Genomic DNA, 27,174 nt, shown 5'->3' on the forward strand with positions numbered 1-27,174 from the left:
GGGATCGGACTGGCAGAACCGCTTCGTGAAGGGGTGGTGAGCATCAGGCATTGAAGTCCGAAGAACCGAAGACCCGAGCGTCGTCTTCCTCAGAGAAATCGTGGTTGCTCCTCGAGCTTCCCACTTCGTCGTCCTCAGTTATCTAGCCGGCCTTGAGCCGTGTTTTCATCATATACAAGTACATATACAAGTATCATATACGAGTATGGGGTACCTTTCATGTGTGCTTGTATTAGTTGCCCCAAGAGGGTCTACAAGGGGGCTCTAGAAAGATCTATCTATCTATCTATCTATCTATCTATCTATCTATCTATCTATCTATCTATCTATCTATCTATCTATCTATCTATCTATCTATCTATCTATCTATCTATCTATCTATCTATCTATCTATCTATCTATCTATCTATCTAGCCGCCTACGTCTGGGCGCTCTGTTGGTCGTCTCCATAACTTGTAATATGCGAAAATTGGCATGGAGGGGGTCTGTGTATGACGAACACAATTCACTGGTCATGACGTGAATAACGCAAAACGCTTGTCGCATACCTCATGAAATCCTCTCCCTCAGTCACGTGTGTCACATACCCGCATACCACAGTTCATGTTATGCGGGTATGCGCCACAGGTTATACACAGTCTCAATCAACACAGTAAGTGAGTGAGTGAGAACTTTATTGTGGTCCAGAAGTGGCAGAAGCTGAACGCGACTGTAGGTCCCGCTAGCTCAGCCAGGTGGCTCCACCCAGGAAGGTGCCGGAAGCTGGAGCCTCTCGGCGATGTCTCGGGCCCTCTGGACTGCCAGGAGTTGGTTGTTCAATTTCTGCGCATGGCAGCGTCCCAGGAGGGTTTGTCTGATAATCGTGACCCCGAATTAAAGGGGCATAGCCAGAGCATATGTTCGAAATTGCAGTGCTCGTGGTTACGGTGGTGACAGTGAGGTAAATGTCTGGATCGATTCTGTTTAGCATGGCTGGAGTGATGTACGTTTTTGTCTGTAGTTGTCGTGGTGTGACCGCTTGCGCTTTATTCACTTTAGGGTGTGGAGGGGGGAAGAGCCTGCGCCCTAGTTTGTGAGCTGAGGTGATCTCGTGGAATGATATTAATGGATCCTTGAAGTCGATGCATCCCCGTTCCCGTCCCGTCTGAGATGGCCGGTCACCGCCGCGGGGAGCTAGTTCACGCGCTAGCTGGTGAGCCCTCTCGTTAGGGTAACATATCATCCTCCCCAACCGGCAATCAACACAGTAACCACGAACATACACATTGAAACGCAAGGCAAATGAGGGATCTGAAGGCAGAACTCCCCCGGACGGCGCTCGACTGCCATCTACTCGTCCTCGTGGTCCGCCAGAATGGCGCACCCAACGACATCACAGGGCCACCCGGACGAATTTTTATACATTGCACTGTCATACCGAGTATGCGTAAAGCAAGCATGAGAGCCCGCTATTTTCTAACAGCTCTGAAAGCACTGACACAAGCGACCACACGGCGCAAGCATGGCCATCACCTCCAGCCGTCAGCAGCCCCCACCGTCGTCTGCACCACCAGGTGGCGCCTGGTGTTCAGAGTAGCGGCGCGGCTGGCACTCACTCCACGAGGCTAAGAAAAGTGTGATCTATAGACTCGGGCGTATAGTCGTCACCGTGCCGAAGATGCAGCGTTGCGAGCTCGCGAAGCGGAGGCCAAGCGCCAGCGGAGAGCCGAGGACACTAAACTGCGACCTCGCGAAGATGACGCAATACGCCAGCGGAGAGTCGAAATCTCCAATTGTGAACTCGGGAAGCCGAAGTAAGGTAAGGGTTGCCTCCACTTCAGGGTCCACTGCAAGGAATGCCACAAAGGCTCCGCTGTACGACCGTCTTCAGATGGCGGATGGGTCATATATTTAACGCGGAAGTGTTTTATGCCGGGGTCCACGAAGACTTCACTGATATCATTTCCATCACAGAAGTGACGTCGGAAAAATGTACACGAACGGATGACGAAGAAAAATCAGAAGAAGAGGTTTCGTTCATTTGGATAACCTGCGAATCGAACCCACGAATTCTCGGTCAGCGACGACAGGTGCCCGGCGCTCTACCCAATGCGCCACCAACGCACATGCACGAGGTTTTGCAAGCGCGCCTTCTACCTTACACACCTCTCTCTCACAGTGATGTTGGCAGGGTGGTGTCGCCGTCTACAATAGGTGTAGTGAAGTACTGCATTATGACACGAACAAGTGCCGTCAGGAAGCGCTTCGTCGGTAATTTCAGCGCAGCGGACGCCTTCAGTGCATTAGTGTAGGAAGCTCTGCGGTTGGTGCTATGCGCCGTGCGCGATGATTCGGTTTGGTGACGACGCAGTACGTGGTTTTTCTTTCGTGTCATGTTAGCGTGACGACTCGTTTACAGAGCAGTGCAGCTTCCACATGCACCTACGGCGTTTTTCCACCGCCTACCGCTTCGAGTGCGATAGCACCGGCTACTAAAACTGCTGCAATAAGCGGCACTCAAAGGCAATGGTGTCGACGGGTGAATGTCCCGCAGAGAGTTGTTTGGTGCAGCAAGAAAGATGCCTGTGTTTAGCGGAACGCCTTCCAGCGTTCACGGCTTAACCTACGAGCTCTGCCTCTCGCGTTCCTGGAACACTGTGCGGTATATGCATGAGCACAGGCGTGGGTGACCCTATTACTTGGGAGCGCACGCCTTGGCGTTTTTCTCGTCAGATGACGGCGTTTTGAATCAATGCATAACGAGTACCAGTGTTCATTGCGTGCTTGTTTATGCCATCTTTGCGCGTAATTCACCCTCTGCTGTGTCCGGGTGTATGCTAACTACTTCAGACACCACAAGGGTTAACTCAAGATCATCGACGTTAGTCGTCGGGATGGAGACGTGCCACTAGGCTTCAATGGGGGTGCATCCACGTCCAACGGTGCTATAGGTGCCAGACATCAATTCACATTGTGCAAGCTTTCATACATTAATGTACAGTAAACAATCAGCTATACTCCTGCGAAGACACTGTTCACTTTCGTGTTGTACCAATTCCTATGACGGAGGGATCAACCTAGTTTTTTTCGTTGTTGCTGCTGTTAATTCTCCTATTACAACCAATTATAAATGTGTTCCAACTGTTACTAACGAAATTTGTCCACATGAAGTTGGAAGGTTACCTATGACGTGAGAGAAACATCTATCGGATGGGGCCCCTCTGTTCCGTCGCTCTCACCATGGCTCTTGCCAAAGGGAGGGGCGGCTGAAAACAAAGGCGCTACGATCTGTAGCGATTCACAGGTTTAGCACCTTATGGTACATTGCATACTTTACGCAGAGAGCTTAAACCAGTCTGCTAATTATGCTAAGGACTTGCTCCACAAGCCCAATGCGCTTCTACCATATTGTCAAAACTATTTCAGCTTCCAGTGGCACTCGGCGCATTCTCTGTAAGCCTTGATAGCGATCACGTCGCGCTTACGATGCATTTCAGCCAATGCATCTCATAAAATCATGCAAACAAACACGAGTCAACATGGAAATAGAATTCTTCGCGCATTTATTCCTCACAAACAGTGGCCTTCGACAGACGCCAATAGATATTCGAAGCTTCAGTTGGTTTCACATGTCCTTTCTTCTTGTAGCTCATGTTCTCTTAGAACAATATGTAGCAAAATCTCTTTTCTTGGGGTCTATGACATCACTGGCTGATTATTCTTGGCGTCCTGCAGAATCATCTCGGCGCCTTTCTCCCCGATCATGAGAACGGTGGCGTAGGTGTTTCCTGAGACAATCTGTGGCATCACTGAAGCGTCCACGACTCGTAATCCTGCCACGTTTTTCACTCTGCGCAGGAAAACACATGTTCACTTACACACTTCTTACAAAACAGTTCAATGACGTCTAAAAGTAAGCCCACTATAAAGGCTGAAGAGCGAGTTCATGACAAGAAGAGCTATAAACTTCTACCAATCAGTTTTTCGGAAGCCCGCTAAGTTGGACAATGTTCATGAAGAAAGGGAAATATCAAACACCTATTTGCAGCGAGAAGCTGTACGTACAGATCTCTCAGAAAGGAAGCTTCGCAGTTCACGAAATAAATATCCCGGGTCTTGGATTTCAGCCCTAGACCAACACTTTTCAGGGGTGGTTTGGCGAGGGTTCGTATTTTGTCCCAAGGACGTTCGTAACGATTTTCTCACTTCCGCCAAGGCCCTGATATTATTCCTGGAAACCTTTTACGTCACGGTGAAGTGACATGTGGCATGTAAAAGAGGATTTAATAGAGGGCAGGTCACTTTCTGCTTGAATTTTTAAATATCTCTGACCGATGACTTGGACTTGCGTGCGTTCTCAAGTTTCCCTTTATTATTTGTTTTACTCCGTTCCAAAAAAAGATACGGATCAAACATGGACACTTGAAAGAAGTGCTGCAGGCGTCTTTAAAGGGACACTAAAGACAAATATTAAGTCGACGTGGATTAATGAAATACCGGTTCGAAAGCTTCGTATTGCTCGTTTTCTGCCAAGGAAATGCTTCGTTTGAAAGAAAATAAAGTTTAATTGGTCCGCATACTGTTAGCGCAGCTCATACCACGCGCTTTCAAGAACTGCCTTCTGACGTAGCATTCGCCATGCTCGCACTGGCCGACAGCTGGCGCTGCGACGCAGCGGACCAAGAGGCTTTAGCGGAGAACAGCCCGGCAAAAACGGAACTTGAGTCGTTGTCAAGGGTGCCGTCAAGTTCTTTTTTGCATGAAGCAGACGGGAATGCAGAAGCTTCGTTTTATTCCGTCTTGTAATGTAATGAAATGTCCTTTTTTGTCACGGGTAGTTTGAACCTTTCTGATTCATTGTAATGAGGCCCTTCTACGCTATCGAGCTTGCGCTTCAGAATGTCACACTGGTGGCGCAAATCCTGTCCTACATCACCTTATTTTTTCGATTACTGAAGCGCTGTTGTGTATAATATTGACGTTTTAGATGCTCTCAAGCATTGACCTTTCACTCTGACATAAAATGTTATTTCCCTTTAGTGTTCCTTCAAGTACCACTGTCACAATGTACGTGCTATCAGAGCGAACTTCTTTCTGACTGCCAGTAAAGTGGAAGCCAAGCATAGTTTTGTCTCTGAGTGGTAAGCCGGCAATAAAATCTGCACAGCAGCACATGAAGGTATACCGGCGCACGGGAATATTATGCAAATCCAATGCACGTGTTGCACGAACTTTGTACTTCACCTGTGTAAATCGCCAACTCACTTCGGAATCATGCTCACAGGCGTACGCGCAAAGGTTTATAAACTACAACATTGCCACACGGAGGATATGAGTAACCTTCGATAAAAAGCGCACAAGCATCACAAAAAACTTTGGATCGTAGTAAATTCCAACATTCGCGTTGGCTATACCTATTTGGAGAATAATTAGCTGCTGGGAATAGCAACAGCATGTGGTGAAAGCAATGCCCTTGGCGGTGACAAAACTCTTAATTAAGGGACAAGAAGTCACTGGGCAGACGTTTGAAATGGGCACCTTCGACAAGTTAAACATATATTTCAGGATTTCACTTTAGGAATACTTTTGTGTTTGCCCGTGGTACCACGATAGGCGAGCGGACATAGCTCATACGGTGACTGCCGCACCGAACACCAACCACCAGCGTCGGCATCAAGGTGCTATCAGCAGCTCTAGATGAAATGTCAATTTACGAACTATCTCACCTTCTTTTAAGTACCGAGCTCATTTGCCCTAATATTTATCAGATGGTTTTGTTATTATGAGATGATATAGCATTATTTGTTGCTGTGATACTTATGTCATACTTATGTCGTACTTTGATACTGATGTCATATTTTTTTTCCTTCCGCCTCTATATACATATAAAATTTCAGAGCTTATTATGCTATAATTCTTACTATTTTGGCACTTTCCTCCTATGCTGCCAAATAGAAATCTCGCTCGTCATACTACTGCTCAAAGTCATTTATGCAAACAAGCATAGGCGTGCGCAGAGGGGGTGGGGCAGCTGGGTGGCCGCCCCCCCCCCCCTATTCACCTAAGAAGAGGGGAGCGAAAGGTGTGCCCCATACATTAATTGACTTAATAGGGATGGGGGGCGCCGTGTTGAACGTCCCCCCCCCCCTGAAGAAGAACCCTGCGCACGCCTATGCAAACAAGCGTCGACTATATATCACCTTAGTCTGCTGTCAACAACAGCGTCGTTGTGTTCTCCCATCGCGCATGTGCAGCAGACATGCTGACCAGGGAAGGCGGTGTGTTGCGCGAAGCACGTCACGTACTGGGGGCTCCACACGTCGAACTGCTCACAGTATGGGAACTTTCGCTGCCACACTGTAGCGTTGACCTTTTTCATGGATTGCATTTCAAACAGTTTCAGCAGTTTCAGAGTACCTGGAAAAAGAAAGTTTGGGCAGTACAGGACATATCACAGAATGCACCCACGCTCAGATGCTATATGCCTCTTATTAACAAAACATTTAAGATAACCTTACTTTTGGCCCAAACTAGGTTGCCGTATAAGCTGCGGCACCAGGTTCTGATGCAAAGTGAAAATAGTAACAAATATGTTTGCAGGTATACGGCGTAGAACTATATATTACTCATAGAAATTCACTTTGGCGCATCTCTACAAGAGCACGCAGCATATATCAACGACAAAGTTGGCATGAAATCTCATTTGACAACCATATATGATAAGAAAACGCTGGGAAGATAATTATTGCCATGGCACTGGAAATCGATGGCTACGCTCCGATGATGGCCTGCGTCAGCAGCTAAGTACTCCATAATTAGTAACTCGCCCTCCGTTTGTACTTCTTTGGACGACTCTTTTAAATGTATACGAAACGGCGGTGTTTCGTAGCACCGCGGGTGGTATTTGTAGCATAACAAAAGTTTAACTGCTAAAAATGACAAATACAACAAAGTTATTTTTAAAAAAGAACGAGAAAAATCTTTTTTCAGTGATTTTCGGTTGTGCCTTGCGCGCTAGCAGCCGCCGGTAGCAACGTCATGAAACCCCGCGCACGCGCGGCCGCAGCAGCCGCGGGGGCCGCTGTGCCTGTTCATTGCTGTCGGCGCCAACGTCGGGGAAACTTATCTCTTTGTATAACACATGCTTTCCCATGGTCGGTCTTCGGCTTTGAAGCGTTCGTCGCGGCGGAAGGAAACACCTATATCTACTGCTGCGCTAAAGGCTGTCATAACAGCATCGTCGGCCTCGACACACTATCGCATACTTTTCCTAGAGATGACAAGTGGCATAGACTTTGGATACGTGCTACTCAGCCATCACGCCAAGCCTGGACACATTTAAAAATTGACTTCATTTGCTAGCTCCCAACACTTCGCTTCACTTAGCTGCGTCCTAAAAAAGGAACAGCAAAAGCATGGAACGGCGTCGCCATCTAGCTGTAATGATGCGCGCAAACGAAGTTTACTTTCGAATATTCCGTGCTCTCGATGGTGACGAAGCCAACCGATTTCGATTAATTCAACCTGTAAATGTCTTGTGTAAGCGTAGATGTGACAGTAGCTGTTGTATGCACAGAACTATGAAACGGCTGAGAAATTCCACACATTCGGTGCCTCGTAGCGCAGAAACGAACTGCGCAGCGGCCGCACGATGACCGCATAGATAATAAGCCGTAATAGCTGCCTTTCTGCCTCAACGAAGATGATGAAACCACGCATTTTACATCCTCCGTAACACTCACTGATCTACTGCTTCCGCTGTACGTTGGACCATGTTGCTGGCCCGAACTGCCTGACTGGCACGTCCACAGCCTCCTGTTCCTTTTTGTGGCTTGGCACAGGAGGTTCGTAATCTAAGCAGTTATATTTATTGGCAAGTTAAATTGGTCTGCATCATTACAGATGAATTCATCGCTGGTACAGGGACCACGACATGAATGCTTACTGTAAAGCTATGTGACGGCGTGCGCGCTTCGAAAGACGGCGGCCGGCCGGCCGACTTTCGAATGAGGGTGTCATGACGTCACGACTTCCAATTCGCGTTGGCCGAGTCGCTTGGCCCACGCTCACTTAAACGTAGAAAATAAAACCACCCGCTGAAAAGTTCGATAAGTCACGACTGCTTTTCGATGTAAGCGCGCACTAAGAATTCATTTTCAGCGTTTCCGCAAAATTTTCAGATTTCGATTCAGTATCCCTTTAAATGTTGTAGTTCGTTAAAGTGTCACTTTTGTTCAGGAAGCGGGGTTGGTCACATTTACGTTACAGGTTCTCTTGCTTTAGCGACCCGACCACTAGAACTTTTGTGGTGATGGTTAAATTTTGAGAGCGGCGTAGGCACAACGCGAAACGGCAAACATTTTGTCACGAGGGCTCAAACGAGACATCCTAGCTAACGATGACAAGAAGTACTTGTTTTTAACTGTATTCATCGTTTTATGCAATGACTGTATTATTAAGTGCGGAGCACTCTAGGGGCCTGGGCTGTCGTATGCTGTCATCGTATGCTCTCGTAGCTTGGCATAACGCAGGCAAAACCACGGATAGCATAGCCATCTGCAGCATATTATTGCGATGACAATTATAACAATTAATGAACACTCGGCGGACGTTTTCCGTCGCGGTCATGTCCCCGGATATATATATATATATATATATATATATATATATATATATATATATATATATATATATATATATATATAGTTGAAAGAAATTGTAGCAGCGTTGCGTGGTAGTAAACACGCTGAAGCTCCTCGGAGAGGTTGTCTAACGTAACACGCTGGGGAGCGAAGGGTCGCTGGTTAGAACCCCCTGTGGGGTGCTGCGCAATTTTTTTCTTCTTCTTTATTTCATTTTTCTTTGTGCAGATATCTATCTATCTATCTATCTATCTATCTATCTATCTATCTATCTATCTATCTATCTATCTATCTATCTATCTATCTATCTATCTATCTATATAGATAGATAGATAGATAGATAGATAGATAGATAGATAGATAGATAGATAGATAGATAGATAGATAGATAGATAGATAGATAGATAGATAGATAGATAGATAGATAGATAGATAGATAGATAGATAGATAGATAGATAGATAGATAGATAGATAGATAGATAGATAGATAGATAGATAGATAGATAGATAGATAGATATCTGCACAAAGAAAAATGAAATAAAGAAGAAGAAGAAAAAAAATTGCGCGGCACCCGACAGGGGGTTCGAACCAGCGACCCTTCGCTCCCCAGCGTGTTACGTTAGACAACCTCTCCGAGGAGCTTCAGCGTGTTTACTATCACGCAACGCTGCTACAATTTCTTTCAACTTGAAAACTGCCCTTGAGACGCGCACGACAAAGTGGCCCCTTTATGCACACACTCGTGATGTGGAATAAAAAGACAGAACACCGGGCACACCTTGTGTCTTACGCCCCCGTGTGGCAGGAGGCGCAGAAGGGTCACTCAACACACCACAGTTTAGAAGAAAAAGAAATATCTAAGAGCGTCTGATTCTCCATTGCCGAGAGGTGCAATCGCATTGGGCCATAGCCACAGGAACGTTATCGAAGCTGTATGCGATTTCCTACGGGAGACAAAGTGGATTGAATGTTAAGTTTATTTAATTTCACTTTATTGTTCATTCATATTGGCTTCAATTTTTTTAGCCTTGACTACTAGATTGAGTTCATATTTAACTATCCTTTTCTAAACATATTCGAAATGTAAAACACTTTTATCTCTAAAATAAGGTACTGTTCGTTTCATGACCGATCCCCCGCAGTGGGTTGCGCCAGGTTGCTAAGGAACAACCAACCAACCAACTTGCAGCGCGTTGCTCAAGCACAAAGTCGTAACAACTGTTACAGTTGTTAGTTCACGCTTGCCCTGTGCATGCCTGTGCGTTGTTTTCGGGCGTCCTCCTTTATGCTTCAGCGGCCCGCTGCAAGTATCCAGCTGCTTGTCATTCTTCGTGCGACATTCCAATTTCTTGCTATCGCAGTCATTGCTTCGCCCTCGCGGCGAAACTGTGACTTTTTGAGTGCGCGCTCGCGCCAATGAGAAGTCTTCTTCCTCTTGTTCTTCGAGCGTCTTGATGATGATAAATGCGGTGAACTTTAGGGGCCCGGACTGTCGTATGCTGTCCTATCCTGTCGTCGCTTTGCATACCGCAGGTATAGCCGCGTATAAAAATTTAACAAAAAACAGGAAATAAGCGAGGGATAAAAATAGAGAGAGAGAAAGGGTAAAAAACGAAGAAAATTAGAAAGAGCAAGGAAGAGAAATAAATAGAGAGGAAGCAATTGGTAGACATAAAGAGAGAAAGAAAGAGGGAAAAAACTGGAAAAGAGAAAAAGAGAGAAAGAAAAGAGGAAACAAAGAAAGAGAAAACCGAAGAGAAAGAAAGAAGGCTGCCCAGCTCCGCACTTCCCTCAGGCTTGGCACCCCTAGTGCGAAGCGGCCTTAATTTTATGTGGTTAGTAAACAAGGTATGGCAGTAAAGTAAGCCTAGCTTTTTTCGTAATATTACGTATAATTGTAACGTCATTGATAGACAGGCTGAGGAGAAATAATAAGGATACACTAGGGCCATTTGGTGTGCTACTGCCTACAGACGAAACGTTCATAAAGTTTTGGTCTCTTGTTCGGCTAAGTGTGGTCTACGCCTATTGAATTCTTGAAACAGATGGCGTTAATTGCGAACAAAATAAGTATACACTGTAATGAAAAGAAAAGGTTCCAGCTCTTGAGCGATATAGAACGGTGCCGATGATCTTATCGAAGCTTCTAAACAAACGTATAAATTTACTTGCATACTGAAAATGCTTCTTCTGCTAAAGCACTTACCATGCCAGTTTTAGCAATCTCAATACTCATCGTAAAAGACATGAGAAGACTTCCAGAAATCTTGGAAATATTAGTTCGTAGCTTCGTATATGAAATCTATTATTTAATATTTGCACGGACATTCACAAAAAATAATAGAATTCACAAAAAAAACAATAGAACTCACCATTAACAAGTCGGGTCAAATCTATATTCTCTGAGAACATGCGGGGGTCAATGGATGGGTTATCGTCCGGATTCTTCGTGCGCAGACGGACGGATCCTCGGGATTTTGGCTTTACCATGGCTACTGCGTTCATGAAGCCAATACTTCCAAACATTGGCTGGTAGTACTTTTTGTATACCTAGAAAAAAAATTAACACATGTGAATGTGACTTTTACGTTCTTGCATCAGACTTTAAATCTTCTTGATGGACGGGTTTGGCACAGCGCCATTATGTTTCCCTATCGATTGTCGGGCTGATAGTGGTAAAGGGTTAATGTACTTATACACAAAGTGAGAAGAATAATGTGATTCAAAAACGGAAGCCAAGCACTTACACCTAGCCATCTATGATGTCATTGGGGCTGTTCGGGTAGTTTCTGTAGACAGCTGAGCAGTTGTGCAGGGCTGAAGAAATAATTTTAAATAACACCTTCATCAGGGTAAACTATGTGCGGCAACAAATAAAGACACTCTGGTGGCCACTAGAGCCAAACATTCTAGCTAACAGTCGCGTGGTAAACTGTACGCATGTTGTTTTAAGACCTACTTTAAAAATTGGCGGAAATTGAGAACTGTTGGTAACTAATGTATTTTTTCAAGGCTGCCGTTACCTCAACGGCATACATAATAAAAGCACTTTTCCACGAGTAATGTTTCAATTACTACAAGTAAGCCAAGTAAGCTCTTCAATCGAACAACACGTATGGTCGATTCAAATGGCAGACCTGCCTTTAAGTTGTGCCTCATCAATGGAGGCCAGGTGACTTCATGTTCAGGTATCAAAGTTAGGGCACACAGCGCGGAATTTTTACCAAAGCCGTAGGCCAGCATTCGTACGTTACTGCAAAAAGCCCACGCACGCTCCAAAAACTGAAGTTTTCAAAAAGAAAAAAGAAAGTGTGCGACATTCTCCAGCGCGACATTTGTGACAGCCCCGCTTTCTGACTTACAAACTTTTTCTTTGTTATAAGTGCCCTCTTTACTGTCAACCGGGCATATTTTTTTTTTTCGCATTCTGACAATAAGAACAACTGGAAAAGTTTGTGCAATAACTTTCAGCTCAAAAGTGTTCTGTGCCCGGCTCAACAACGATGTGCGTCATTTTCGTAACGGAAATAACGTCGTCATCAAAAGATCACATTAAGTTTCTTGCATCCCCACGAGGGTTCTATCATTTCCCTTCCAGCTTTCACTGGCAGTCTCTTAATTTACTTCCTCTTTACACTTCCCTTGCAGTAACTGCCCAGCCATGGAATGCTTTCTAGACAAATTCGGTCCAAAGTGATCGCTGTCGTCGATATCGTCACACCCATTTACAAAAAATGTGTAAGAGAGGAAAAAAAAAAACATCCGGTGTCGTGCGTATATATGAACATTGGTTGAAAGATGGAAATGCGAAGGAGCTCCTTTTAACGCAGTTTCTCAATGTGGACTACTGCATGTAAACTGCGTTGAATCTACTCCATTTCTTGCATTAGGCACTGTGCAAATTTATGTACTTGCATTTCCTAACGTCCAGCTACGTTGCACCTACTTTTATGAAGCTACCTTTCACTTTCGTGTTACGAGCGATTTCTATGAAAATGGAGTCAACCGTTTTGATTTCTGAAAGCGCTTCATTAAAGTATGACAGTTTAACTACGCATTGTTCCAAAGAAACACGAAAATGTTACATTCCGGCGCTCAACTAGATTTAACTCACGGCATTTCCGTCACGGAAATGACGTCAATAAAAGGAGACGCGGATAAGTCAGAAAGAAATTCAGAAAAAAGAAACTTCAGCTGCGTTGCCCGGCCGTCAAATTATACCACCGACTCTACGGCTCCTACGCACAGAACCTGTACGCGCTAGACACTATACGCCACAACGCAAACAGAATTTTCGGCGCGAACGCGTTATATACGCTCTCTCACAGTGTTTGCCAGTATGAATTGATTGAGCGATGTTAGGAGCATCCCCTGTTGAGTCGGGGTGATGGCTAGTGCCACTAAGCTCTTTGTTATCACTCTCTATGCTATGCAGTTTGCACAAACAAGCTGTCACTACTGACCTTCCACCTTTTTCCTATTGCCATTGTTACTGCAAAATATTTCTATTCCATGTGTTTTACAGTTGTTCACTTCCAATCTCCCAGCCTTAACTTACTGGTCTCTAACGCAGACTCAGTTATGTTCACAAAAGCTCTCTTTGAAAATCAATGTATTGGGCAAAGTTACTCCTGCCTTAATTATTGGATGGATACCTTGACATTCAACTACAATGTGGCCGTGGTTTCTGAACTCCTCCGACTTATTAGGCACGAAACGAAAATTACTTGCTCTAACTCCGCGTTAACACAAGCCCTGATCTCGCCTCAAAGAGCAAGGAAGTAGCCTTAAATAGTAAAAAAAAAAAAGAATTCTCTCTTCATTTCACTCGGCGCTCTCTTTATTTCTGTCGCTCATTTCTTCTCTAACTATGTGGCAATAAACTTCGAAACTTCATTTCTTCTCTACTGCTTTACCCAGAGCGCCATCTCTGCATCTTTGACTTCACACTTAATCCCTTTTTTCTTACCGTTGTCAACCACCTTGTAATATTTACTGGTTACTTTCCTGGTTCTTTTTTTTTTCATTGTATTCGCCCATTTTTTTATTTAAGTACGTGATTATTGTACCTTCCCAACTCTTTTCGTCGATTTTCTCAAGCGTTTCTCGAATGGTCAATTTTAATGGCAGATTCGGAGTGGGCGAAGAAGTCTGCGCCGGAGGACTCCACTCCGGCTGAGGGCAACCGAAGGAAATCTGCCGATGGAACAAGGCGCTCCTGCCAGAGCAAATGGCATGGGGCACCAACGCACATCCGCTTCCGGAAGCGCCCAGCATTCCTCGCGTAAGCGGAAGTTGACGATGCGATGCACCACTCATCCGCGACTCGCCTTCATGGGCGCGCGCGGAGAGAACGGGGGCGCTCGGACAATGCGTTGCGTCGGCCACGTGACACTCCACGCTCTGCGCACGCGCGGGTTGCTTGCAACTTCCGGTCGAATCCGCCGGTTTTCACGGAGTAGAGAGAGAGATGCTCCATGGAGTAGATCTTGCGGCGGAGCTGCTCCAGATCTGCCAATGAAACACACAGGGAGCACTCTCAATCTGCCAATGGAACAGATTTGTTCAGCATGGAGCAGAAAAACTGCTACCATAAGTGCTCCGAATCCGCCATTGGATTACACCAGTAGAGGATTTCCTTCTAGGTTTCGCGCGCTTCGAAGTATGCCCAACCCATCTCTTCCTGCACCACTTCACTTGTGGCATTTGCCATGAGCGCCCAGGGCCAACCTCCCAACTACTATTTGATTATTCTCCAGCCTCGACTGTACATCAAATCTAATCCACAACACCGAGGTAGCAAAGGTTAGTTATGTGCCCAATACTTCCTTCAGAGCCCTCTTACTACCCTAAGATTATTGTGTTCCCGTTATCCTCTATGCGTCACTGTGGCAGAGTTTCTCTGCCTTTTCGCTCTGATTTTCTCTTCATGTTTTTGCTTCCAAGTAACAATTTTCTTCTCTCATCCTTACTCCTAGATAATTTTACTGATCTACATTTGCCATAGGTGTGCGCAGGGTTCTCCACAGAAAGGGGGGAGGGGCAAATTTCTCCGCAGCGACCCACCCCTGTTGGTCGCGTCCGAACGAAAACAAGCTGCGCAAGAGATGCAAAAATTAAAATGAAACGATAATGTTCTTTTCGTAACAGCTTGCCATTGGCCCCGGGCTTTTCGCGAGTAAAGGTGGGAAGTAAACAGCTTTTGGAAGGCAACAGAAGGGGTCCCCCTCGGGCCGCCATTATCGTCAAAAAGATTCTTGGCCATAGGACTTCACGTTAAACAATGACGGGATATGTCCGAATGAGTAAAAGTATGGGGCATAATTGGCGCTCTCATTTAGATAATTAATGGGGTGGCCACCCTCCCTTGTCCCCCTTAGCGCACGCCTATGGCGCTTGGTATCGCATTTGCATGTATTCTGGCTGGCTCGTTCATTTTATCATTAAACACAATCAAACCAGATTTGTTTGCACTAAAGTCTGGGAGCATTCACGGGGATGGTACCTCCATCTGGGAGCGGTGCAGCGAAGTAGTGCGCCGATGTGCTGCGGGGGCGTCTCGGCACAGCGGAGGCTCCAAGCTGCCGTAAAGCGCGTACTTAACTAACAACGCAGTTTGGCTACTGATTCTCTTCCTTGTCTAATTTGCCGATGACATGTGGTTACCTTCAGAGCGCAGTTTTAACATGCAACGCCATTGTTTATACGTCGTCTATACCTCGCCTGCAATGGTGCAAAAAAGCTCACAGGGTCCCTTCTTTATGCGAAAGCCATATTGTCGATGTGTTGATCTTCCCCTCCCTCTTCCGAAAGCTCTGACCACCTAACGTGGTTTTACACTTCATCCAGGATCGTAGGCATTGCACGCTTTCTGAACTGCCTGGCTCAGCCCTGGTTAACCTCCCTGCCTTTCTCTCATCCTTATTCTCCCTCTCTCTCTCTGCTCTGCCTGCGTGATTGGCCCACCTTTGACCAAGTGACGATGCCACGTGATGATGTGATTACGTGACGTCAAGATGTCGTCATAGTGACGTAACATGATGACGCCACAAATTTTGGCGATCTGTGATGTCATGATGACGTCATGTGGTGACGTAGTCACGTGATGATGATTTCTTGCATCACTCGTATTGACACCGCCGACGCGGGACGCCGATGGTCAATTTTCGCGTTCGATGAGGCATCCAAGGTTTTCGCCTTAATAAGAATGCTGCTGCGTTGAACATCGAAGAAAGGCCGCAACCCCAACGGACGAATGTCGTGTATGTGACTGCATTGTGCGAGCGAGAGAGCCACTAGCAGGCTCACGTGTTCGAGGCGCACACTACGAACAGTTACTCCCGATTCGTGAAACTGAGCTCGTCGCAACATGCAGTGCCGGTCCAAAAATGCTCGGTGGGAATGTTAAGTGGGTGTAAACATGGATGCACCCACATCGAAGGCTCTCATGCCATCTCAAAAGCAAGGTACACTGTGCTAATTTCTTAACTTGCATTAAGGCTACAATTACTTACACATGTACTTATCAGGGTTCGCGGTAACGCGTTACAAGTAACGACGTTACTTTCTTTAGCAACTTAGTAACGTACTCGTTACTATTTCGGAATTGTAACGGGTAACGTACTTACGTTGCCATTTTTTGGTAACCTGAGGTGTCACGTTACTCGTTACTTTTCATACCAATTATCCTCGTAGTCTTACACAACATTTATTCGTCTTGTAGGACCGCCTTTCCCGACGTTATTTTGCCACTGTGGTGGAGTGCTGTCCGCCCGCCAATTGTTGACAAAGCGATTCTACGCGGTGACTTTTTTCGGGCGAAATTGCCGAAATTTCTTAAATGGATCTGCTACAGTTTCAGCTACCTTGCTACCGAGGTTCAAGTTGTCGTTGACTGACGATGAAGCGAAGCGTAATGCTGTCCTCGTAACATTCAAAAACGCGCTGTCGAGATCTGCTCGGCTTGCGGACATCAAGATGCGGTGTGAGCTCCAGCACAAAGGAGGACGACTTCTGAGCATAATCACCAACTGAAGATGAGCGACTGTCTCGGTACCCTTGGCATCGCCATGAGCGTGTTCAAGAGAAACTTTCCGCGCGTTCACCAGCTCTTCCTGAAAGTGAATACGCGAGTACCATACAGTGCGTACGTCGAGCTCCTGTTTAGCGTAGGTGCGGACGTATGCGCTAATAAGGGAGTCTAGCTGTCCGATTAAATCTTTCAAACGCAGCTATCGATTATATTGAGCGGTTTGTAGCTACATTAGAAAATCGTTCCCGCATTACTCTAGCACTGCCTATAAACTTCGTATTCAAAATTAGATTTGCTTCTTGCTCTTTCTAACTGCGCCTACATTTCTGGTTATTGAACTCCTGAGGAAGCAAGGCTAACGATGAGCACTTTCCCAAACGCCGTCGCAATATCTGCGGCAATTCTACAGGTGAAATTGAAAAAAAAACTTGCCTATGTGGGCAAATACTTTTTCCCAGATTTATGCCATTTAGGCATTCCTTTATTGCAACGAAATTTCCGCATTTCTTTATGTATTAAAAGCACGCCGTCGTAATTACTGCAAGATTGTTCAGCAATTTTTTCATTGCGGCGGCTGTTGATGATGAAATCGATCACTTTGCGCTTAAAGGGAAACTAAAGGCAAAGAACAATTTATGTCAGAGTGAAAGCTCAATGTATTACAACGTCTAAAACGGCAATATTATCAACAGTAGTGCCTTACTTACCGAGAAATTAAGTTAAGTATATCAGACGACGTGCGCAACGAGTGGGACATTTTGGAAATGATCCCGATGACGTGAGAGCGTCCGACTACAATTAATCACTAGTAATCAAGCTAGCTACAATAAAAAAAATCACAGCATATCCACGGAGTGAATGATGACGAGTGGGCGAAGCTGCAGAGGTTCATCGGTAAACCGTGAATCTTCCGTGCATTCTGCCCAGTACATCATCACCGACGTGAGATCGGGCGCGTTTATACTAAAGGTTCGATGAGAGTTAGGACGTCTTGCAGCTCATTTTAATTTTACATGTACGCTGTGAATTTTCATTGTTTAGAAAACCATTGCTTTAGAAAACATCTGGTGTCTTTCGTTAAGCAGCTGGCGTCTTTTCGTTTTGCTTTAGAAACATCTGGCGTCTTTTCGTTTTGCTTTTAGAAAACATCTGGCGTCTTTCGTTGGTTTATTTCATCAATCAACGGCGTTTTCAACAAATTTTTTATTGTTTAATCACGCACAGGAGAAATCTCACCAGGCACTACCTTGGAGGTAAACAATGGCTGCTAATGGGAATGAGAGACAGAAGAAGTCGGCTTTTAGCTAACACTTACACTTCTACTTCTACTAACGTTTCCTACTGGAACAAGCCAATGGCTGCTAATGGGGAATGAGAGACAGAAGAATTCGGCTTTTAGTTAACGCGCAAGCTGCGAATTTTTTATTGTTAAACAACGCACAGGAGAAATCTCCCACCGACACCACCTTGGAGGTCAAGATCTGGCACTAGCGTTACGACTGGTTACGCACTACGACTACGACAACTACGAGGGACGAACGGTGCCGCCTTAAGGAGCTTCGCCCCTAAAAAACCTTCCGTGCATCAAGAGACTTACCAAAATGCTGCTTGTTCGCTTCTGTTTGATTCATGGAAAAAACCTCTTTGGCGTTGCCATGGGGAACGGCGCGCGTGGTTCAAAGGTTTCGTTTTCGCCGAACTGCGCTTCGCCCGGAGCCCGGCTTCGCTCACGCGGTCGCGTCTCAGTGGTAGTTGCGGTATCGCATACTGCCGCGTGTGTTTTGCACGCTCGTGAAAGTCACTCTGACACCGCACTGCTGGCTTCCTCACTGCTTTCGCGCTACGGAGAGTCGCTGCCGAGGCTGCTGTCGTAGTAGGCAACGACGCCGGTACTACGAGCCCTCAGCAGCATACCGCGTTCATCGGGGCTCAAGTCGCTGAATTGGATCGGAGCCCAGCGTCGCGAGCCAATGTCTCGTTGTCAAGTTCTCCGTCCACATACATTACGGCGATTGCGGCAAGCTTCGAGGGCTCCGATGGCCGTTGTTGCTGCTGTGGCTCCCGCTACTTTCACACTGCTGCTACTAGTGACGGTGGCCGCGCAGTAAAGGCGGGCAACGTTGGGCACGGCAACAGTGACGTCAGAAAGACTGCTTTCAGGCGGGTGGTTTGAAGTGCTCTAACGCGATGCGGACCACTATTTCAACAATCAACATCGACTTAATATTTGCCTTTAGTTTCCCTTTAATGACCCACTCCGAAAAATAGCTTCCCCGTGTGCCACAGAGTTAGAAGCCATCACAAGTAACTATACAGGCAACTTTAGGCCGCTATAGTACTGCGAAGATACGCCACATTCGTGCAAATTGTTCTCGTTTAATGAGTATTTCGGTTAAAATTTTTGTTTGGGTGAAAACTTTAATGTGACATATAAATATGATTTTTATAAGGTTGCTATTGTGGGTTCTTGACACGAAGACGCACGGATTACGATTTCTGACTATGGAGTAACGGCAGAACTACCGTCAGTTATTTCTTTTTTCGGTAACGGTAACGGTAGCGCGTTAACTTTTTTTATAGGTAAGGCAGTGCGGTAACGCGTTCCTTTTTATTTAGCGTAACGAGTAACGTATTTAGTTACTTTTTTTCGGTAACGCATACAACACTGGTACATATACATGTAGCTACTTACATGTGTTTTCTCATTCATATGATGTGAAGGAGATGAAGAAGCACAAATAATGCAACGGCTGCTCCTTAGTTCTTGGAAATCGAGCATACAACTCACAACTTTCTCATATTAACACAAGGAGCAACAGAACACGGCGATTTGAAAGAAAAAAACATGAATTCGCAAGCTGATGTAGCTCACCTCCTTGGAGACGTATTTCGACTTTTCAATCTCTGGACTCGGAAAGAGAGCTGTAAGTTCGAGCTCAATGTCAGGATCATCTTCAGTTTCATTTCCGACGCCGCTCCTTGTAAAGAGCAACGCTTCAAAGGCTCCAGGTATTGTAAGAAGGCCTGGAAAGAAACAAATAATAATGCTATTCTCATCTATGGCGGATAAGCACTACACACCAAACGCAAAAAATGAGCTGTCCACTTGTGTATTTGAGACGACTTGCCTGTTTTCCTGAGTATATTCTGCTGCGACGCGCCTTTTTTCCAAGTTAGTCACGTGGACTTCCGGCCTGACGTCACACAGATAACGCATCTCATGCGTGCCTGGCGCGCTCAGTTATATCGCCGGGATCGGGACCTTGAATTTCGATGATTAATATCTTAAATTACGTGTGTATTTTTGTTTTTTTTTTAATGAGTAGGCCATAAATTCTCACGTGCTGCAACTTATCAATGTAAACCTTCAGTTAATATTTTAAAAGTTAATTAACGAGTTTTTGTTAATCACTCATTTCAAAATAACTTCAGGTGCGGCAGTTTTCCCCCACGGCGTAGAGTTCGTTTGCCAAGATGACTGTCAGCATTTTTATTAAAAATTTGTCTATATGTACGGCCTAAAAAGCACCCTGTATATCCAGATGTGTTATCAACTAGGTGCAGATTTGTTTCTTTGTGAGCATATGGAATATTGTAAAAATGGTTTCTTTTCTTCCGCTCTTTTTTTTTGTATGGGGGGGGGGGGGCTAATCGTTTCAGACGACAAAGTTTGGTCAACTCTATACATGAACGTGGCACATGACAACTCGTAGTCATTCATTATATTTACCTGTTCGCGTTCTTTTGTATTCTTCAACGCTTTCGTTGAAGTGCGACAAGCCGATCAGGTCACCATTTGTGGTCACGACGAGTCCCAAAAAAATCACATGATCTTGAAGCCCTCGTCCCACTGGAAGTTCCACTTTCACAGGAATCTGCGACAAAACAGAACTTTTTTCATTTCCTGTGTAAAAATGTCACTAATTTAATATTATAATAAATTCTATTCAAAATGCGCAGAGAGAGACGTCCTACCATCATTAGCCTTTTCTCTATAACCGAGATATTAATGATGCAATTATACTTAAAATATTGTTACCTGTCTTCGTCATTTTTCTTATGCAATGTCCCATTGCGCGTGTAAGCTACCTATAAAACTTTACCCATATCAAGAATTCGCCGGAGAATAGTGCAAGACATTATTTAAGGAGCACCAGAGCATTTATAGGTGCCAACATCCGGGAAAGTGAAGCTGTGTTGCATCCGTAGTCACATAAGCGTCTATTATAAAAATTCGGCAGGTCCCATGCATTGTGGGCATAGATTTCATCCAAAGAAGTCAGCGAACAGCAAATGTGGCATTTTTTGCTTTTAGCCAAGCGTTACGAGGTGGATGGACACCTTTGTGTAAATTGAGTAGTTTTGCGGGTACCGTGGGCTTGCTAGGAACGTCGGCTACACTGGCGTGTAAAGGATAGCTCATAATCATAAGGTTATAACCTTGTGACAAACGTTACAGCAAGGATGTCACCTGCTTCGCGACGAAGCGCAAGCTTCGGTGAGACCTGCATATTATAAGTAGTGGTTCTCGGCCCATTAGAGCAAAGTTTGACTATATCTTACGGAGTACATATGTAATGATCATCACATTGCATTGTTATAAAAGCTGATAGCCAGCACTGCAAGCACAACTGGAGTTGTCCCGATATGTTGCTGCTTCTCTAGGGTCTTCTAACAAAGCAGTTTGAAGCACTGGCATGCCTGTGGTAGAACATTCGACTGCCATGCAGAATGCCTGGGTTCGATTCCGGCTGGAACCGTGAATTTTCTTGGCTTCCATGGGGATTTTAGAGCGCAACTCTCAGGAGTCCGTTCCTGCGTTGAGCACCGTCGCCGTCGGTTGCGCAACCGCGCGAACAAGTACGTGCCACAGGAATTGGGCAAGCAAAGCAGAAGACTTGCGTTGGTCGAAGGCGCTCTTAGGCGCCTGTTCGTACGTTGAGCGGCGTGGCCGTCGCCGTGCAGAAGAAACACGTTGAGAGCCTCAGAAACAATTACCAAGCCGTGCACCAGGCCCTGGAATCACCCCATTATGATTTAATGGCGCAGTTCTGAGAACATCCCGACGTCATGGACAAGGCAAAGTGCATTTCGGTTCTCCGAGCGGGTACTCCTCGTCCTACCCTCATGCTGCCCCGCACCGTGGAGTAAAGGTGGGTGGATTACTATTACCCATGGGTGGCGTCCATCCTAGATTGAAGCGTGGATCTTCAGGTAGAGCTTGAAACGTACGCATGTGCCGCTTACGTGGTGGGATATGTAAACACGGCCAACCGAGGTATGTCCAATCTTAACCGGACAGTGTAAAAAATTGCGAAAGAGAAGGGCGACATAGATTACGCGTAGGCACTGAGACATCTGGGTAAGAGATGCTCAATGCGATTAAATAGGGGTATGCAACTGTACGTACATACATGAAGGAAAGAAGTGTTGATCTTAAGGGCTCGTTTTCTTTGTTATACACAATATTAATGAGAACTAACAGACAATAATGCCAAGGAAAGTATAGGGGATGTTTTTAGTTGTAAATGTAAGGTAAATGGGAAGAAAGAAAAGTGGACGAAAAGATAGCTTGCCGCGGGCAGGGACCGAACCTGCGACCTTCGAATAACGCGTCCGATGCTCTACCAACTGAGCTACCGCGGCGGCCATCCCTCCGTCCACTTTATAGGGTATATATGTACATTTAAACGTGGGAGCGTCAGTCAGCGCCGCCAGTAGCCATGACGGCGAGTGTGGAACACTCTTTTTCTGCCTGTTGGCGTCACGTAGCACGTGAGCTTATTACGAGCTGGCAGCTGACCAATAATCCCTCGCGTACTACCTGAAAGCATCAAGTCTGCCAGAACGAGACCCTCGCTATGAATGAAGGAAAAGTGTTGATCTTAAGGGCTCGTTTTCTTTGTTATACACAATATTAATGAGAACTAACGGACAATAATACCAAGGAAAGTATAGGGGATGTTTTTAGTTGTAAATGTAAGGTAAATGGGAAGAAAGAAAAGTGGACGAATAGATAGCTTGCCGCGGGCAGGGACCGAACCTGCGACCTTCGAATAACGCGTCCGAATAACGCGTCCACGTTTAAATGTACATATATACCCTATAAAGTGGACGGGGGGATGGCCGCCGCGGTAGCTCAGTTGGTAGAGCATCGGACGCGTTATTCGAAGGTCGCAGGTTCGGTCCCTGCCCGCGGCAAGCTTTCTTTTCGTCCACTTTTCTTTCTTCCCATTTACCTTACATTTACAACTAAAAACATTCCCTATACTTTCCTTGGCATTATTGTCTGTTAGTTCTCATTAATATTGTGTATAACAAAGAAAACGAGCCCTTAAGATCAACACTTCTTTCCTTCATTCATAGCGAGGGTCTCGTTCTGGCAGACTTGATGCTTTCAGGTAGTACGCGAGGGATTATTGGTCAGCTGCCAGCTCGTAATAAGCTCACGTGCTACGTGACGCCAACAGGCAGAAAAAGAGTGTTCCACACTCGCCGTCATGGCTACTGGCGGCGCTGACTGACGCTCCCACGTTTAAATGTACATATATGCCCTATAAAGTGGACGGGGGGATGGCCGCGGTAGCTCAGTTGGTAGAGCATCGGACGCGTTATTCGAAGGTCGCAGGTTCGGTCCCTGCCCGCGGCAAGCTGTCTTTTCGTCCACTTTTCTTTCTTCCCATTTACCTTACATTTACAACTAAAAACATCCCCTATACTTTCCTTGGCATTATTGTCTGTTAGTTCTCATTAATATTGTGTATAACAAAGAAAACGAGCCCTTAAGGTCAACACTTCTTTCCTTCATTCATAGCGAGGGTCTCGTTCTGGCAGACTTGATGCTTTCAGGTAGTACGCGAGGGATTATTGGTCAGCTGCCAGCTCGTAATAAGCTCACGTGCTACGTGACGCCAACAGGCAGAAAAAGAGTGTTCCACACTCGCCGTCATGGCTACTGGCGGCGCTGACTGACGCTCCCACGTTTAAATGTACATATATACCCTATAAAGTGGACGGGGGGATGGCCGCCGCGGTAGCTCAGTTGGTAGAGCATCGGACGCGTTATTCGAAGGTCGCAGGTTCGGTCCCTGCCCGCGGCAAGCTATCTTTTCGTCCACTTTTCTTTCTTCCCATTTACCTTACATTTACAACTAAAAACATCCCCTATACTTTCCTTGGCATTATTGTCTGTTAGTTCTCATTAATATTACGTACATACATGTCTCTCAAATTGTTCGTCTCAACGTATCGCAAAGTTGAAACACCTCAACAGCTGCGCTCAGAATTCGTATTAGGTAGTATCGTAATCATCGGTGATTTTTTTTCGCTCATCGACAACGCCTGTCATTCCGATGCGGCAAGTAAAGACGTTCGTAAAAGACACCCCAAGCCACATGCGGCAGAGAACGGTCGTCTCGGATCAGGGTAGGCCAGATGGAATAGTCAGTTGTTGGCACGGATCCGGGCGGGGAAGACGTGTGTGGAGAAAACCGGGCGCGTTCCATATAGACCCTGCGACAGCATGTGCTAGCGTATTATTATTTGCTGCTGCGTCGCTTCTTGATAGTGGAATAGGTTCCATCACGCCATTTTCGCGAGCATTCTTAGCTGCATCGTCGGCATGCTCGTTACCAGTGATGCCTCAGTGACATGGCAACCACTGAAAAGTACATCATGTCCTTTGTCTATTAGTTGATCGTACAGTTGTCTTATTTCCAGCACCAATTAGTCTTGAGGCCCACGACGAAGAGCAGTTCAAAGACATTGAGGAGCTGGTTTCGAATCAATAAAAATGCTCCATTTTATACGTGCTTCTCGGTCAATCCTGCGGAGTGCGTTGCGGATTGCCGTGAGCTCCGTGGCTGTTGATGTCTCGTGTGACGTTCGAAACTGGATGTTTTTGCTCTTGTTGGGAAGCTCACAGCTCCTGCAGGTCCTCCAACCGTTGTCGAGCCATCCGTGTCAAGGTTAACATGGTGTTTGTATTCTTCGTGTAGCATGAGGAGAGTCAGCTGCTTCAAAGCTGGCGGCGAAAGCTCCGCCTTCTTGCGAATCCCCGGCACTGTCAAGCGTAGTTTTGGTCGGTCCAAACACCAAGGGGGTGTATTCATAACACGAAAGTGAAACGTGCCTACATATAAGTAGTTGCGGCTGTGTTGTATTTTAAGAGATATAATTCACGCATTGTGTATCAATGTTTCTTTTCTGTATTGAACAGTTGTAGTCTGGAATGAAAGTCGGCTAGCACTTGAGGTAGCGAACAAAGAACTGGGGGGTTTATCACATACAGTAGCACTACATGCTGGGGATGCTCCCGGGTAGTTGGCGCGTAGAACTACGGTCTTGTAGCTTCTTATATAACGCTATATAGGTGACGTAGTGAGCGGCCATGGTCACCATGATGACTCAGTGACTCATTCGGATTACTCTAAGAGAGGCCAGAGATCACAGTTTCTAGAACCAATTGGTTTCAGAAGCGTTGGTATGTATTGCTGTTGGGCCGGCACGACAGCCTTCCACACGGATGCACCTACGTTGACACACACATCTCCGCCTGGCGCTTTGATCCGAGACTGACGGTTCATTACTCATGGCCATTAGTATTTTTGTCTTACTCTGCACAACGTTCGTTTATAGCTCAAATGACCGGATGTTGCTTCGTCCTGGCATGCCTGTAATACTTCGCTCCTGAGAAATATTGTGATGACGAGTAAGTGGGTGTTTTCGTTCGGTAAAAACTTCACCTTATGCGGGATATCGTTGCGCAAGCAAAATGACTAGTCTTCTTGCAAACAATTTCGGGACCGTGGTAGTGCGACTCTCCATATAAGTAATGATGGGCTTCAGTTCCGAGTAGTCACGTGGCAGCTTTGCGATTGCTGTCGTGTTGACAACTCTGGCAAAGGCTGAGTCCTCATCCACTCGATTTACAGGTGCGTATGGGGCGGGATAAATGCAACCGGCATCCCAATGGGCAATAGTCAAACCGAATTCTTTAAGCGTCAGCGCGCCAATTTTCCTGATGGTCTTTTTAAATTCGTAAGCAAACTAAGGCGCGTATTGTCTCTGGCAGGAATGAAAGAACGGCCTTACAAATATGGGGGAAATTTTATAACCGCCCGCACCACGGCAATATGCTCTTTTTCTGTCGTGGAATAATTCCATTCCGTGCGGGAGGGGGTTCTGTTTGCATAAGCGATTACTCGTTCGTCGCCTTCTTGCCGTTGCACGAGTACAGCTCCCAAGCCGACATTGCTGGCACAGTGACAGGACTCTTCGACGAAGACGCTCCGACAGCGGTTCGCACCGCTGTCGGAGCGGTGCATTCAATAGCGGCGCATTGCGTAAAAAATTCGGCAGATCCCACGCCTTGTGGGAATCGGTTTCATGCAAAGCAGTCAGCGAGTAAATGCCTAAGCTGAAGTTTTTTGGCTTTCAGCCCAGCGTTACGATGTGGATCGACATGTTTCTGTGAGTGTAGTAGTTGTGTGGTCATCGTGGGCTTATCAGGAACGTCGCGTTTAAAGGGTAACTTATGGCTTCACGCAACATCAGCACTCAAGTTAGAGCAAAGATGTCAGTATTATCGAAACGAAGTGCACTTTACGGTGGATTTTGTGAAGTTCATGCGGAACTTTCGTTAGCGTACTCCTCTGGGTCGAGCAACGCTTGAGTATAACTTGCTGAATCATAGGAATACAAATGTAAAGTTTATTACACTGCTATAGAAGTGGAGCCAACACTGGAACCACAATTGTCATTAACCCGGCGTCATGCCTGTATTATAGGAGTACATATGTAATGTTTATTGATTCTTCGTAAAATTAGATAGCTAGCGCTGCAGGTACAAGTGGCGTTGCACCGACATTACGCCTGTAAAGGGTCTTGTTTCGAAGCAGTTTCAAGGCCTGGCATGGCTCTGAGGTAGAATACCTGAATGCCAAGCAGTATGCTTATGTTCGATTCCTGCTGCGATACTGATTTTTTATTCTCTGCAATCGTCGGGTCGGCGCCACCGATGTCGGTCTTTCTTGACGTTCTCTCATTTAAATTGCCACTGTCTGTTCTCGCTGTTCCTGGTCAGATATAAACTGTCAATCACCTGTGGCGCATACCCGCGGACCGTGGTTACGGGTGTGTGCACACCTGTCTGGTGGGGAGGGTTTGACGATGTGCGCGACAGGATTTTATGTTATTCATGTCATGGCCAGACAGTTGTATTCGCGAGCAACCCTTTTATTCTCCCATACTGATTTTGGTCTGCAGCAAGCTAACGAGGCGATCACGAGAGCTTCCAGACGTAGGCGGCTAGATAGATAGATCGATAGATACGTAAATAGAAACGCTCAAAGTGCCTTAGGTTCTCTAAAAAATGCTTCGCATTTAAAAGTTTGGGTGTGCGAATATTGACTTTTTTAATACGAATCAAATACGAGTATGTCATCATTGTCATCAGCCTATCTTGTGTCCACTTCAGGATGACGGCCTCTCCAAAATGACCTCACCAAGGCACCCTGTC

At 45.9% G+C, this 27,174-nt stretch overlaps 1 protein-coding gene across 1 annotated transcript in view; it reads right to left on the minus strand.

Moving 5' to 3' along the window:
• Window positions 1–3,543: 3,543 nt before the first annotated feature.
• The window catches only part of LOC119400216 (4-pyridoxate dehydrogenase), a 63,706-nt gene continuing 40,075 nt past the window's right edge, over window positions 3,544–27,174 (minus strand). The window contains exons 7-11 of the mRNA XM_049417547.1: window positions 20,386–20,530; window positions 19,528–19,679; window positions 10,996–11,173; window positions 6,180–6,396; window positions 3,544–3,829 (exon numbers count right to left, since the gene is read on the minus strand). Of these exons, the coding sequence (XP_049273504.1) occupies window positions 3,676–3,829; window positions 6,180–6,396; window positions 10,996–11,173; window positions 19,528–19,679; window positions 20,386–20,530 (846 nt within the window). The 3' untranslated portion in view covers window positions 3,544–3,675. The remainder of the gene's footprint in view (window positions 3,830–6,179; window positions 6,397–10,995; window positions 11,174–19,527; window positions 19,680–20,385; window positions 20,531–27,174) is intronic.

This window comes from Rhipicephalus sanguineus, chromosome 7, assembly GCF_013339695.2.
Source record: "Rhipicephalus sanguineus isolate Rsan-2018 chromosome 7, BIME_Rsan_1.4, whole genome shotgun sequence".
NCBI classification, from domain to species: domain Eukaryota; kingdom Metazoa; phylum Arthropoda; class Arachnida; order Ixodida; family Ixodidae; genus Rhipicephalus; species Rhipicephalus sanguineus.